General features: G+C 42.3%; 1 protein-coding gene across 1 annotated transcript in view; it reads right to left on the minus strand.

Annotated features, from left to right (window-relative positions):
* Positions 1-8,527: 8,527 nt before the first annotated feature.
* LHFPL3 (LHFPL tetraspan subfamily member 3) overlaps positions 8,528-13,215 on the minus strand; it is a 190,033-nt gene continuing 185,345 nt past the window's right edge. Inside the window, exon 2 of the mRNA XM_026059037.1 lies at positions 8,528-8,817. Coding sequence (XP_025914822.1) covers positions 8,528-8,817 — 290 coding nt within the window. The remainder of the gene's footprint in view (positions 8,818-13,215) is intronic.

Below are 13,215 nucleotides of genomic sequence, written 5' to 3' on the forward strand. Positions count from 1 at the left end.
ATATCAATCACTGTTATTCTTTAAAGAACCCAGAATTTAAAATATGCATCTGCAAAACTGATGTATATTCCTTTGGATATGATAGAACAAGTGCAGGTATTTTTTGTGCTGACATAGCTCCATTAATTTGAAATAAGGTTTTGCTTTCTGCCCTTTGTATTGAATTTCATAGATGCTGGTGTGAACAATACACATGTATTAGAAATTTTAAGTGGATCCTGAACACAGGGATTGAGGCCACAGAAAAAAAACAGTTGTAAGCTGAGTGGTGGTCTTGCTTCAGCTATTCTCTTTGGCCTCAACTCACTAAACACGTTGGATACTAAGTTCCTCATGCCACTCTGTTTTCTCATGCACAGCTGCTTGTGGTCTGCTGCTCTACAGAATTTTTCAGCTGAGCATGGTGCCTGTACAATGCTGTGAGTTCTCCATGCCATCTAAGATGGGGTTTTTAGAAGCTGGCTAGCTTTTTGAGTCTGGTTACCAGCATGCCTTCAAGTCCTCATGTCATGAGAACACTAAGATGGAAAAATAATTTCTTTAACAGTGCTATTAACGGTGAGTGGGGTGTAGGTTTCTATGAGACAGAAAGCAGTTCACCTCGTTTTTCCTTCATTAATTAGTGGGGAACTAGGACTCTCTATTAGTGGCATCCAATTTCTTCAGTTAAGTAATTAATGCATATGCTTAGGACTGATTTTGCTTAGGACTGATATCAATGTATACAAATATCTTAAGGGAGGGTGTCAAGAGGATGGGGCCAGACGCTTTTCAGTGGTGGTCAGCATTAGGACGCGAGGCAACGGGCACAAACTGAAACACGAGAAGTTCCGTCTGAATATGAGGAAAAACTTCTTCACTGTGAGGGTGACAGAGCACTGGAACAGGTTGCCCAGAGAGGTGGTGGAGTCTCCTTCTCTGGAGATATTCAAAACCTGTCTGGACGGGATCCTGTGCAACGTGCTCTAGGTGACCCTGCTTGAGCAGGGGGGTTGGACTAGATGATCTCCAGAGGTCCCTTCCAACCTCAACCATTCTGTGAGTTTGTGATTCTGTGATTTTACTTTCTCATTATAGAAAGTAGAGTTGGAAAGGACCTGTTGGATCAGCTGATATATCAATCAGCACTAGTGCAAGACTGACCTTTATTTAATAAGGTATTTTAATCAACTTTAGACTTTTAGTTTTGATGCCTCATTTGCTTCCCCTTAAGGGTATCATCATCTAACACACTGATGAAGTATTTTCCTGCTAAAATACTTTATTATGGGTTTTACTTTATGAACAAGGTAAAGCTCATACTTTATGAATAAGGTAAGGTCAACATACTTTATGAACAAGGTAAGGCTTTTGCCTTACTGCCCTGTAATACAGGTAGAAAAATCTAAGTAGCTTTTTTCTCTGCTTCTAACATACTCATAAGCACAAAAATAGACACTTCCAAACAGAAGGATCTGAAATTGTCTTCTAAGTCCATAGTGAAGCAGCTGGGTGACTTGACTTCAGATCTTCCCATCTTCTTTTCCTATGTTTCTACTGAAACCTCCAAAATACTTTGATATTCTGCCTGCTTTGGTTTGAGGAGGTTCAATCCCCAAGCTCTGATTTTCAACAACAGTGTCCTATACAACATGCTGTAGCCTGTTGTGGAGCACGTGGCCCAAAAATCCTCTGGTTGGAGTTCTGCTTTGTAAGACAAATTCAGTACACACTGGGCCAGAGAGTGTATGACACTAAGGCACTGCAAAGGAGAGTCCTGGATTTGGATCCAGTGATTTTTTATACAGACCTTGGATACAAGTCTGTACCTTGGGAACATAGATCCTACAGCAGTGCTATGAGAATCCTCCTCATGGAGAGAGAAGTTCCCTCTGATGTTTGTCACAATGAAATCTCCATTTTAGCTTTGCATTTTCTCTTCTTTGTATTATCTTATTTATATAGTTGTAAACACAGGCAAATTTCCATCTTCCTGAAAATGGAAATTTTGGCCAAAAAAAAAGTTATTAAAAATCTGTTTATTTGGCTTCTATTTTCAGGTTAAAAGTTATGTTATTATTTGTATCTAACATTTTCATATGAACTTCTACATGAAATAGTCTTGTACCACTTGTCTACTGTCCCTGTAGTCAGAGCTCCTCATAGCTCATTGTGGAGGTGATACATGATGGAAAATCGGTTGCAATTAAGCAAAGAAATTAACAACTGGATCTAATTGCAGTGATGATATGATAGATAAGCCACTTTTTGGTTGCAGCTGAAAGAGAACATGCGAGCTCTTCAGGGTTGTGACAAAACTTTGTTTTTGGCTGACATGGCAGAAAATTATGTTTTGAAGCTATAAATTAGGGCCAGGAATTCCCAGCCTGGAACGTACAGCTAGAAGCTTCAAAGAACAGCCTGATTTTGCCTTTGGAAAGCAGGGTACCTAAATACTTCTCCTTTGAGGCACCACTATAAACCTTTTGACATAGTTCCAGCTTTCTCTGGCCAGCTGCAATCTGGCAAGTGCATGCGGTAGGTTGTATGTAGCAATTCATCCCAGAACACTCCCCCGTGAGTTTCTTCCACATTTTCCTTCTTAAATGGAAATTCAACCAGCCAAGCTGGTTCCGAGTTCAAAGTCTCCTAAAGTGCTTTGAACATGGAGCCACAGAGAAGCAGCAAGAGGCTGAAGTGGAGACCTGTGGATCACTCTTGAACTTTTTTGAAAGGAAGGGTGGAAGGAAACAAGCAGATGTGAAGAGAAATATCAAAGAACGGGAACAGCGTAACAGCAACACTGCATTTTATTTTTGATAGGAAAGAATATGCTAACTAAAATGGAAAGGTGTATATACTCACTTGTTGTGTATCAGGAGATGTGAGGGAGTACACAACTTTAAAAAGGGGTTAAATTATAGTTTTACTGTATAGAGAATGGCAGCAGAAATCATGTGGGTAACATATTCCTGTTTACAGAAGATGATTCTCTTGCCAATGGTGCACAAATCTCCATGCAAGAATCTTTTTTGCTTTTACAGAAAACTGCTTTGTCACCAAGAAGTGACTTCCCCTTAGTTCTGCCTCTAAGCATGTTTATTCTGCGGTGACTGCAGCTCATGTACCTTAAACAACCCAGGTCAGGTACTGATAACACCAGTATGGAGAATAATGAAGGTGCAAATGCCAACAAACTGGAAAAGCACTCAGTTGGGCATCATGTACTGAGATCTCTGCAGTCTGGCTATTGGGAGCAAATTTAGTGTAGTTTGAGTCTGTGTGAGTTGCAATCACTGCAGGTAGACAAATCCTTCAAATCTCTCATCCTTTTATCTATTTCAGCCCCAGGCTTGTAACTCCGAGAAACCTTTAGTGCAAATTGCTTATCTGTGACCATCTGGTCCCAAAAGATGAGCCAAACTTTAAACATAAATGCTTTGTGAAGCTGTTTCATCCATCAGAAAAGATACAGCTGTCCACAAAGAAAGTGCATCATGCACCTGATCTGACTGATGTTACTTGAGTAGGAGAGTTTCTTCTGAATGCTCATATATTTATGACTCGTAGTATGGACTGTATTACCACCTTCTAACCATAAAAGCAATTGCCTTGTACTCAATTTCTTTTGGAAACATCTCATTTCATCCCTTCACCCTTTGGCCAGAACTTTAATTTTATATCATTAAGGCATTTTGGTTCAAAATGTTAAATTATGTTGTTGCATATTAAGGTTTAGGCCTGATGTTGGCAGCTCACTCAAAATGGTGTTGATGAAGCTTAAGGCTAAGATGAATTCTGACAATTTTTGTTATCACCCTGAATGCCATTAGTTTAATAGCATGCAGGCCTTTTAGTCATTACTATTAGTTTCTATGAGTTAAAGTCAACTATGCAATACTGTTCTCTCCCCTCTTTTTGCTAATAGCATAAATATAATGTGCAAGTCTTTTTAGAAATGTCTCTTTCCTTTAAAAGGAAGTTTTAAAAATGAAAATGGTACAGATTGTTGAGTAAAATTTGCATGATTAGAAAATTGCATTAAGTAGACTATACCCTGAAAAAAGTCTGCTCAACTTGTCTTATATTTCTTAGATGTGACACTACCATGGTAGTTTTCTCTCTAACCAAAGCAAATAAGAAATGAGCAAGGACTATTTTTATGCAATAATGAAAAGTGAAACTTTCTTGTATGGCAAAACATGCCTGTCTTCTCCCATGAATAATTTTAAAAGTCAAATTCCTTACTTACAAGCATTCATTAACCTATGTAAATATACAGAACTGTAGTATTCAAAAGCACAGAGCAGGTGGACAATTCAGCACATTAAGTCTACCTATAAGTACAGCTTGTTCTTCTTCCATCATTTTCTCACCTTCTTACCATCCCGTCACATTTTGTATACTTTCAAGTGTTTACTCATCACAGCATTCAGAAACAGCTGTGGCAGGAGGTGCTCACACAGGCTCCGTGCACCGTCACCGCAGATTCTCGTTACAGAGACCGCAGGAGCTGGTCTGCAACAACCCTCAGGTCCCTCTGGCCCTCAGGTCAGAGCTATCACCTGATTACAAACAGCTGCACAGCTGTCAAGCATTTCCTAACAATTTCCTTTCTTGAAGATTTTTCCACATAAATGAAGATTGTTATTGCTCTTATACTTAATTTACAGTCTCTTGACCTTTGCTGAGCAACTGCCTAACAGTATTCAGGTACATGGGGGCGTACCCTTTGCAGCAGGGGAAGAGCAGAAAGGGCACGAGGAGGTTCCTCTCCTCTAAAAGCCCTCTGCTGATCCAGCCTGTCTAGTCGTGGTGCATGGTTCCTCGAGGGAGAGGATGACAAACTGCTTGGAATATTTCTATCTATGCTGTCCCCTGAGTGTCATCAGTGGCAGCCTGTAGGCCAAATTTGCCCATTAGCCACACAGTGTAGATTCAGGACCACGCTGCAGGACCTGGGGTACCGCCTGGTCAGGGAGCTCACCTGAAATGCCCAAGGGTAGCAGAGAGGGGAAGGACCTCCAGCACGTGCAGGTCTTCAACACGTTCTCTAGAGCATGTACGCAGTCAGTGTAGGTTGCTCTACCCAGATGCTCTACCAAAAAGCCGCAATGGACCCCATGACTGTCTGTTAAGGCAATAACTTGCTTATTACCCACCTACAGGGTGTCCAGGCCTGTGACCACAGGACATCGCCACCAACAAAGGGCAGGCGTCCCCAGGTCCCCAGGCAATGGGCAGCCCCTCACAAGGGCTCCCCTGACTGTCCATCCAGATCTTCTACCCCTTGGAGGACAGCAGCAGCCCAGGCACTCCTCCTTGAAAAGGGATGCTCCTAACCCAGCCTAGCTAATCCAGAAGCCTGAGCCAGCACAAGCCTTGCAGCAGAGCACTTGTAGGTGAGGAGAGGAAGGAAGGAATGGGAAGGTGTCTAGTAATCAAGGCTGCTTCTAACCCATGCCCTTATTGTGATGGCTTTGATTTCATACTGACAACAGTACCTGGTGAAACCTGGGTGGGGGATGTGTGTATTTATATCCTTAGTCTTATTTTTAATGTATTTGGGAGGCAACTTAGTGATATTTGCACGTTTCATATTTTGGCACCCCAGCTGTTTCCAAGAGATGCATGGGTACTTTGCATGTGGACTAGGAGGTGAATGCTGGTGATTTTTTTTCTCCAGAGTTGCTTAATCTGAAAGGGACTAAGGAGACGTAGGCAAAGGGTAAAAGTGAAAGCCCTCCGGCATGCGCAACATGTGGTAGGGCAGTGACAGGAGGGTGCTTGGTGCTAACTCAGGAACAAGCCTAGCCCCTGATCTTCTGTTAGCTTCCTCCCTATGGCATAAGTAATCAGCACCTTCTCTAAGCACAGACCGCTTCCCCAAAGGGGCAGCCTGAGCCTGGAGCCAGTGACTGCCAGGATTGCAAAACCTGCATAGCAACCCTGGGGATATGAACCCCAAATTCCTTCAACCAGTCAGATCACTTCTTCCTCCTAAACACCATGGGCAACATCCATAGCCAAACAACTTCTGGCTGCAAAAATGCCTGTGTGCTGCTTACACATCCCAGTCACTGCCTTGGAGTGCAGCCTTTTGGATAGGACACGCAGCCTGGGCTGCAGTGACCATGCTACACAGCCCTGCTCTGCCAACGTGGGGGATGAGGAGCTGCAGCTCGGGTTGCATGGAGATCAGAGATCACTGGTGGGATTAGTTGCTTGTGCCTTGCTGGCGCAGTAGGATTTGCTCAGGCAAACGGTCCTCTGTGCAGGCAGGCTTTCTTGGCTTGCAAAAGGCCAGAAGATGGACTGACCTCTGGCCAGGGATTTTGGGAGCCTGCAGAAACCGAGGGGACGGCATTGGCCTTCTCCCAGCGCAGAGGTGCCAGCCTGTGGCCCCATGCACGCCGGCAGGACCGGCGTGCCTGTGGGGATATCGGCAGGAGCAGCACTGCTAGGTGGGACCTCCCCCCTGGGAAACACAGAGCCGCTCAGCCCACTGGCACCGATACCTCCTGCGTCTCCAAATGGTGGCCAGGTGCCCCACAGCCACCCTCCCATGGTGCCTCTGGCACGTGGCCATGCCCTGCAGCAACACAAGCTGGTGGGGAAATACCAGGAGGTGGCAGGAGGGTTTAGACTCGGCCTGTCCTTGTTTGGCAGAAGCTTTTTGCAAAGAGGGAGGAGATGTTCCCTTTTTAGAAGGCACATTGTCTTTTTTCCTTCTTTTTTGAAGGACAGTTTAAAAAGCAGTTGATACTAGGCTTGACTGTGGAAGGAGGTCCCTTTCTGTTGAGTTCTGGTTTGCTTTGAACCTGGTATTGTGCTACATTTCTGGCATTATTCCAAGGAAAATCAGCTGCTGAATGGTCTCTGTCAGACACCTTGAGAACCACATGTCCTGGCAGGAGCTTGTGCCAGTGACGTGAGAGGTGATGAACCTCCAGAAGCTGTTTTTTGCCCACCAGGTGCCAAAGCAGATGAGGGATATAAGATATAACTAGATGTAGGGTTCATGAGACCTGTATGGCACAGAGCAGTTAGACATGATGCTAATGCAGCAAGCCCTTGTGGCATAGCTGTGAATGCCCTTTGAATATGTATCTCAATTTTCAAATGTAGATGAATATTATCCTCATAGAAAAGGGCCACAGTGGCAGTCCTGGAAACTGTTGCCCTCGGTTTCACTGCAGAATAGGCGTACATAGGCAATTGCAAGCAACATACACTTTCCTTAACTCACAACATGAGTAGGCTCTAACCAAGCCTACAACTGTGTGCTAAATTCAATCTTCAGGTTCATTTACCTTTAGCCTTAGTGTTCTGACCATCTGCAATCCAGCAAGCGGGTACCAGTGTGCTGGTGCTTTCAGATATATGGATACTGGTCCTTCTGGAGCAGGATTGAGAACAGCTATTTTTATAGTAACATAGACTGCCAAACAGTTTTGGACTTCCAATCCAATGATGAAGGGCTCCTAAAATCTTTGCTATTCTTAGAAGCAACCTTCCAGCTTACAAAGGTGGTGGATGAGCTGAATTCAGAATCCTGCTCTACGAGACCTAGGTGACCCCTGGTGAAACTGATGGGGATCAATTTAACACAGATGAAACAAAATAAGAAACAGTCAGTAGTGAGCCTCAGCACCTCGCTGCCACAGGACGTTGTGCAAGCTGACAGTATCAGCTGGTTCAGAAGGGATTAGACAGATTCAGGGACAAAAGGTCCATTAAAAGGTCCAGGTGAATATACCCTCTATGATATCTATCACAGCAAATACAACAGTTGCGAACGCTGGGGGAGTACCAGGGGAAGGAACTGCACAAACTGGCCAGGCTTGCACATGCTCCCCAAGGAGCATTTCTCCTGTCGCAAAGGGGTGATAAACTACTGGTCTGAGCCAGTAGGGCATTTCTTACATTTTATATTCTTTATCTAGAACTGTATTTTATTCCCAAATTGCTGTATGAATATTCAGTTATTAATCTGTCCTAGATTCATGCGAGCTAATTAGCTCAAAGCAACACAATAAAACAAGAGGCAAAATTTCTTTATCCCTGCCTCTGATTCTTGCTCTTAATTTACTGGTGTCTCACTGTAAAGTCTGTCCCGCTACATAGCTCATGACCAGTCTCCCAAACCAAGCACATCCTCCTTGCTGTCTGTTGCGCTAATACATATTGTAAAATCCTACATTACAGCCATTTATGTTACAATGTAAAATCCTAAAGGAACCAAATGAACAAATCTTGTATGGGGTATAGAATAAGATGGAGATAGTGAAAATTAAATGCCAATGAAATAATGTACAAAGGGCAACATGAGAACATCCCAGCTACAATTTTAAAAAATATTCAGGATCAGTCATGCTAGTTCTTTCATACTGTAGCTATTATGGCAATTTCAAACTTTCTTAAATTTTGGAAATTGAAAAGTGTAACTTCTTCTGTCCCTCTTGCACTTCCTCTTCCCCCACAAATTAGAAAGTAAGTCAGCATGCTAACTTTTACATATAAAATAAAATGAAACAGATCATTGTTTTTAAGCATTTGCCCTGAGGCCACCCCATAACAGTGTTTCTAAAGCAGTCCTACCTTTGTTTTCCAACTTGAGTTCCTCTGCTAGCAAGCTGTCTTGTCTGTTGCCAAGCACAAATGCCAGGAATGAGAGGATCAGGGCATCCAAGATTCCAATAATAGCCAGGATATATGCCCAGCGGACTGAACAAGCCCCCAGCGTGTACTTGTCTGTCTTTTCACCACACATCCGTTTTACCTCATCTGAATCCCAGCCATCAGGAAAAATCATACAACCCAGGACGAGACAGGCAGCTTGGAGAAAAAAAGAAAAGGAGAACAATGGGATAATGAGACCAACTTTCATTTTTTGTCAGAACCTATACATTTATCATTAAAGCAACACACTTTTTCATCCTGAACTTCAAAGCCAGCTGACTTAAAAACAAGTCACATAATTATATGCTGTGATTAAATATTCAATATAAAAACTTAAGAAACAGCATCAATTTGGCACCTCTTTTTTTTTTTTTAAAAAGGTATATCCTGAATCCCTGGCCAATTTTTGTACCAGTACAATCACTTTTTCTCAGTGAGATAGATTTCTTCACTGTAATATGAAAGGCTTACACAAAACATTGGCTATTCGGAGGAAACATCTGATTATTGTCAAATGGTCAGTGCAGATAAACAGAAAAATAGGGAAAAAAAACCTAACTATCATTCCTGGTAATCTAAGTGCTTGTAACACATATAGGTAATAGCAAGTTTTTTTTTCTGCAAGTTGGCAGTACCCCTTTAGTTGAAATATGTTTTATGCATAAGGTTTGTATTCTTCAAAATCACAAGTAATGACATTGTTCTGCAAGGAAAAATAAGCTGTCAGGATTGCTGCCAACTTCTGATCTGGTTTACTTTAGGAATCAAAACATGACATCTCAAACAGGCAAAAGCATTGATCCTGTTAACACCAACAAAAAAGAAGGTCTGCATGGACCTAGCCAGCATTCAACATCGAAACACCACCTATGGTCGGGGTAGCTGTGCTGAGGGCAGAGGAAAAGGAGGGATGTTCAGGTGCTCACTCACCACGGTGCAGGATACCAGCCTGGGTGACAAAGCTTCCCTGGTAAAAGGCTCAACTTAATTTCTTAGGAGCAGCAATTTGCTTTGAACCTTGGTTTCCAAGAACACCACTCCTGCGGTGGGACAGCAGGTAGTGCCCAGGGCCACTGTGACTCTGGCAGAGCAGACAAAACGGAGTGACAAGTTTGATTTTTCAGAAGAGATGTGCTCTGTCACCTGGGACGGCATTGACCTCCCACCTCTGAAGAGCAGCCACTGGCCAAGGCGGCTGCCCCAGCTTGGTCCCCTCGCATCCCCGGATGGGGTGGTGTTGGTGGACTGGGCCAGAGCACGTGTAGCTCTGTCAGGGCCCAGCCTGCCCACACCTTAGGCACGTTGCGGCACTTGGACACGCACTAAGAGACCTCCAGCTTTGCCCCACTGTGCTCTGGAGCTTGGTCATGGCCTCTGCCTGTGTGTCCAAAGAGCCTAAAGAGGAGATGTGTTTGGGTGTGAACTATGGACAAATGTCCTGTGGTTATTGTAAAGCAGCCTCTTTGGAAGTTATCTGTCCCTCTTCGAACCGAACTGTGTGCTTTGTGGTGGGAGGTGCGGTGAAAGGAGAGCAGCACAAGAGCTTCTGCTCAAGAAAGATGTGCCCAGAGGTGGCAATATTTCACTGCAGAAAAAAGACAAACCCACAAGCAAACCCCTACTCTGAATCTTCGCTAGCATGGGCTCTCCTCACTGAGTCACTAGCTGAGAAAACCTGTGGGCTGGTAAAATATACAGGTGACATTTCACAGGACTGGACTGAGCATAGCTCTAAACATAAAACTCGTGTGGGACCTGGCTTCCCGGTGCCATAGTCCAGCGACTGCAGGGAATTTCCCTGGTTACAGCTGAAGGAGCGTAGCGATGGCCTGCCTTGGTACCTTGCTGGTCATTTTTTACAATGGCTTTCCCTGGAAACCTCACGTAAGCTGGCCCTGCTCTGAGTGCGTGGGTTGGATCAGACAGTCTCCAGAAGTCGTTTCCAACTGAAACTGATTTTTGATTTTATTGTGGAGAGATGGGATGTTTGGAAGAGGGAACAGAGTAGTTGGGTACTCAAGGCACATTTCCTATCAGTGCAACGTATTTGAATAATGCACTGATAGGCTTAGTTCTACAGGCCTTGCTCATGCTGATAGACTCATTAGCTTTACTGAAGCAAATGGCTAAGTGCAGTGCTATCCAGCGTAAAGGCAGAGGGCCATCTTCGGTAAAGGGGCATATGGCATAAAAATTAAATAAAATAAGAAAAATCTAAGAATAAAAATTACATTGAATGGCATATAGGAGAATCAGAAAATCCATATGCTTTCAATAATTGTTTGTATTATGTCTTTTCTAACTTGGAAACAAGCATATTTCCAGCATTAACCCCTCTTTCTCAGTAGGGCTGATGAGATACAGTGGATCCTAAATCATCTGTTTTAAGTCCTAATATTATACTGGTGTACTGTATTCTAAGTTAGCACAGGCGTATATGCTAAGTGAAAAGACTGCAATGTATGACTTTAAACCCTTTAAATGGTTTTTGAACCTCTTCTCTGTTTCGTGACAATAGTTTATACCCAGAGTAACTTGTGCAACTGGCAGCTGCCATGGGTTTTAGGAACTGCAAAAGCTCTTGCTTTCCAGGACCATGTCATTGACACTGCCATTTTACACACCTCTAGTGCCCACAAAGCAAAAACACACCTGCACTGAATTAATCTGATGAAATACTGCAAAAAAGATATGGCAACAGAATTCAGGAATGGTATTTTCCTTTTTACAGCTACAAAAGTCCTGTTGAAAAAACCTTGAGCAAGGATGTGTCTGATGTAGAATAAAGCCTGTACCTAATATACTTGACAAATTCTTCCTGAGCAGTTCATTTGTGTGAAAATATAACAGCTTATAATACTTTCAAGGACAATTAGGCTTAGAATCAAGGACAATTAGATCTAGACTGATGTATTCAGAACATGCTGGTTGGACAAATTATGAGTTGTCTATTGCCTGCCTTAACTTATTTATATAATTTCAAAAGACCCCCCCCCAAATATTTTAGAGACAAATTGTACAATAATTTTCTTTCTTGAGACAGTTCCATACACTTCCAGAAAGATTACTTGTCACATTTGACGCCTAAGCATTGCCCTCACAGTTATGAGGGACTTCTTTGAAATAATGTTAAATTTGCGTACTTCTGGTATTCATGAATATGTCAGCATTTACCCAGATAACTTTGACAAATGTTTACTACATAACAGCAAACTACCAAAGCCAGTTTACTTCTGTTAAACTCCCTCAGAATAAGAGGATGCTCAATGCTCAGTTAATAATCAATACACAGAAGTGGGATTTTGGTGTTAATTTTGTAAGAGTAGTTGGCAAATATTGACATCTCTGTGGGCTTTTTATTATATATCACACCAGACTTATGTCCTCAGTATTTCCTAAAAAATGACTTAACTTTGTTCTTTTCCACCTAGGTAATTAAAAACATGGGCCCTTATCTCAAGAATTCAGTACACATCTTTCCAGCTAGTTGCTCGGATTTCCAATTAACTGATCTTTCCCAAATCCCGATCCTGCATACTTTGCTATACCTGCTGACCTTACTACTTCCTGGAGTAATTCTGTAGATTATGGTTGGACTACTCTTAGTAATAAGGCACACAGATAAATGTTGGTTGGACTTCACCCCTTCGTGGAAAGATGGACAGCAAAGAGGGACTATTATAATTGTCTGCTTTGCCCATACAGTTCAGACGCTCTCTACTAGATGACTGCTTGGTCAACATCTTCAGATGCAGGAATCATACCATACCTCTAATGGTTAATATAAGTAAGATTAGTTTACTGAAAGTCTTCATTTGCTAAGGGAATATTTTGCACTGAATGCCTTTAAGGACACAGCCTTGCTCAATAAAATGAAACAGGCAATGATTCATTTATCAGCCACAGGACTGAATAAGACAGGTATAAAAGTCCACCTACAGATCTACTTTGTATTGCTAGAAATTTTTACATTTTAATCCTTCTAAAGAGGATTAGAAGATTTTCGCTAGGAGAAAATTACTTTCAATTTTATACAAATTTGAAAAATGGAAACCATCTTTTGTTGCAATTTCAGTTAAACTGCTAAGAGATGATTTTATAACACAGGCACAGGTCCCATCCCCTACTTTGTCTAAACTTCCACTGTCTTTAATAGCAGTGTGACTGAAATGGAAATGCCAGACTGAAGGATATGGTACTACTATTTCACTACTATAGAGTTCTAACAAATTCAGAAACTTTCAGGTTCTGAAAGCTCATCTATTGAATGAAAGGCCTTAAATCAACAGTTCCTACAGACTTTCTGATTCAAGTAATGAAAAAGTTAAATCTATATTAGTTTAAGACAGCCTTTACTGTGTGAGCTGAATACATTTAATTAGTCCTGTCTTCCTTAGCCTGCAGACAGACTGGTCTAGTACCTCTGCAGCTAATCAGAGCTTTTGTAAGAAGCAACAGGGAGAAATTGATGGAAGACTGGCTAGTGCCACTGACGATGTTCAGAGCTATTTGTGCTACTGTAAAGGTTATAAGAATCATATCCACATCGTTTTC

The sequence above is a fragment of the Apteryx rowi genome, unplaced genomic scaffold (assembly GCF_003343035.1).
Source record: "Apteryx rowi isolate R43461 unplaced genomic scaffold, aptRow1 scaffold_151, whole genome shotgun sequence".
NCBI lineage: Eukaryota > Metazoa > Chordata > Aves > Apterygiformes > Apterygidae > Apteryx > Apteryx rowi.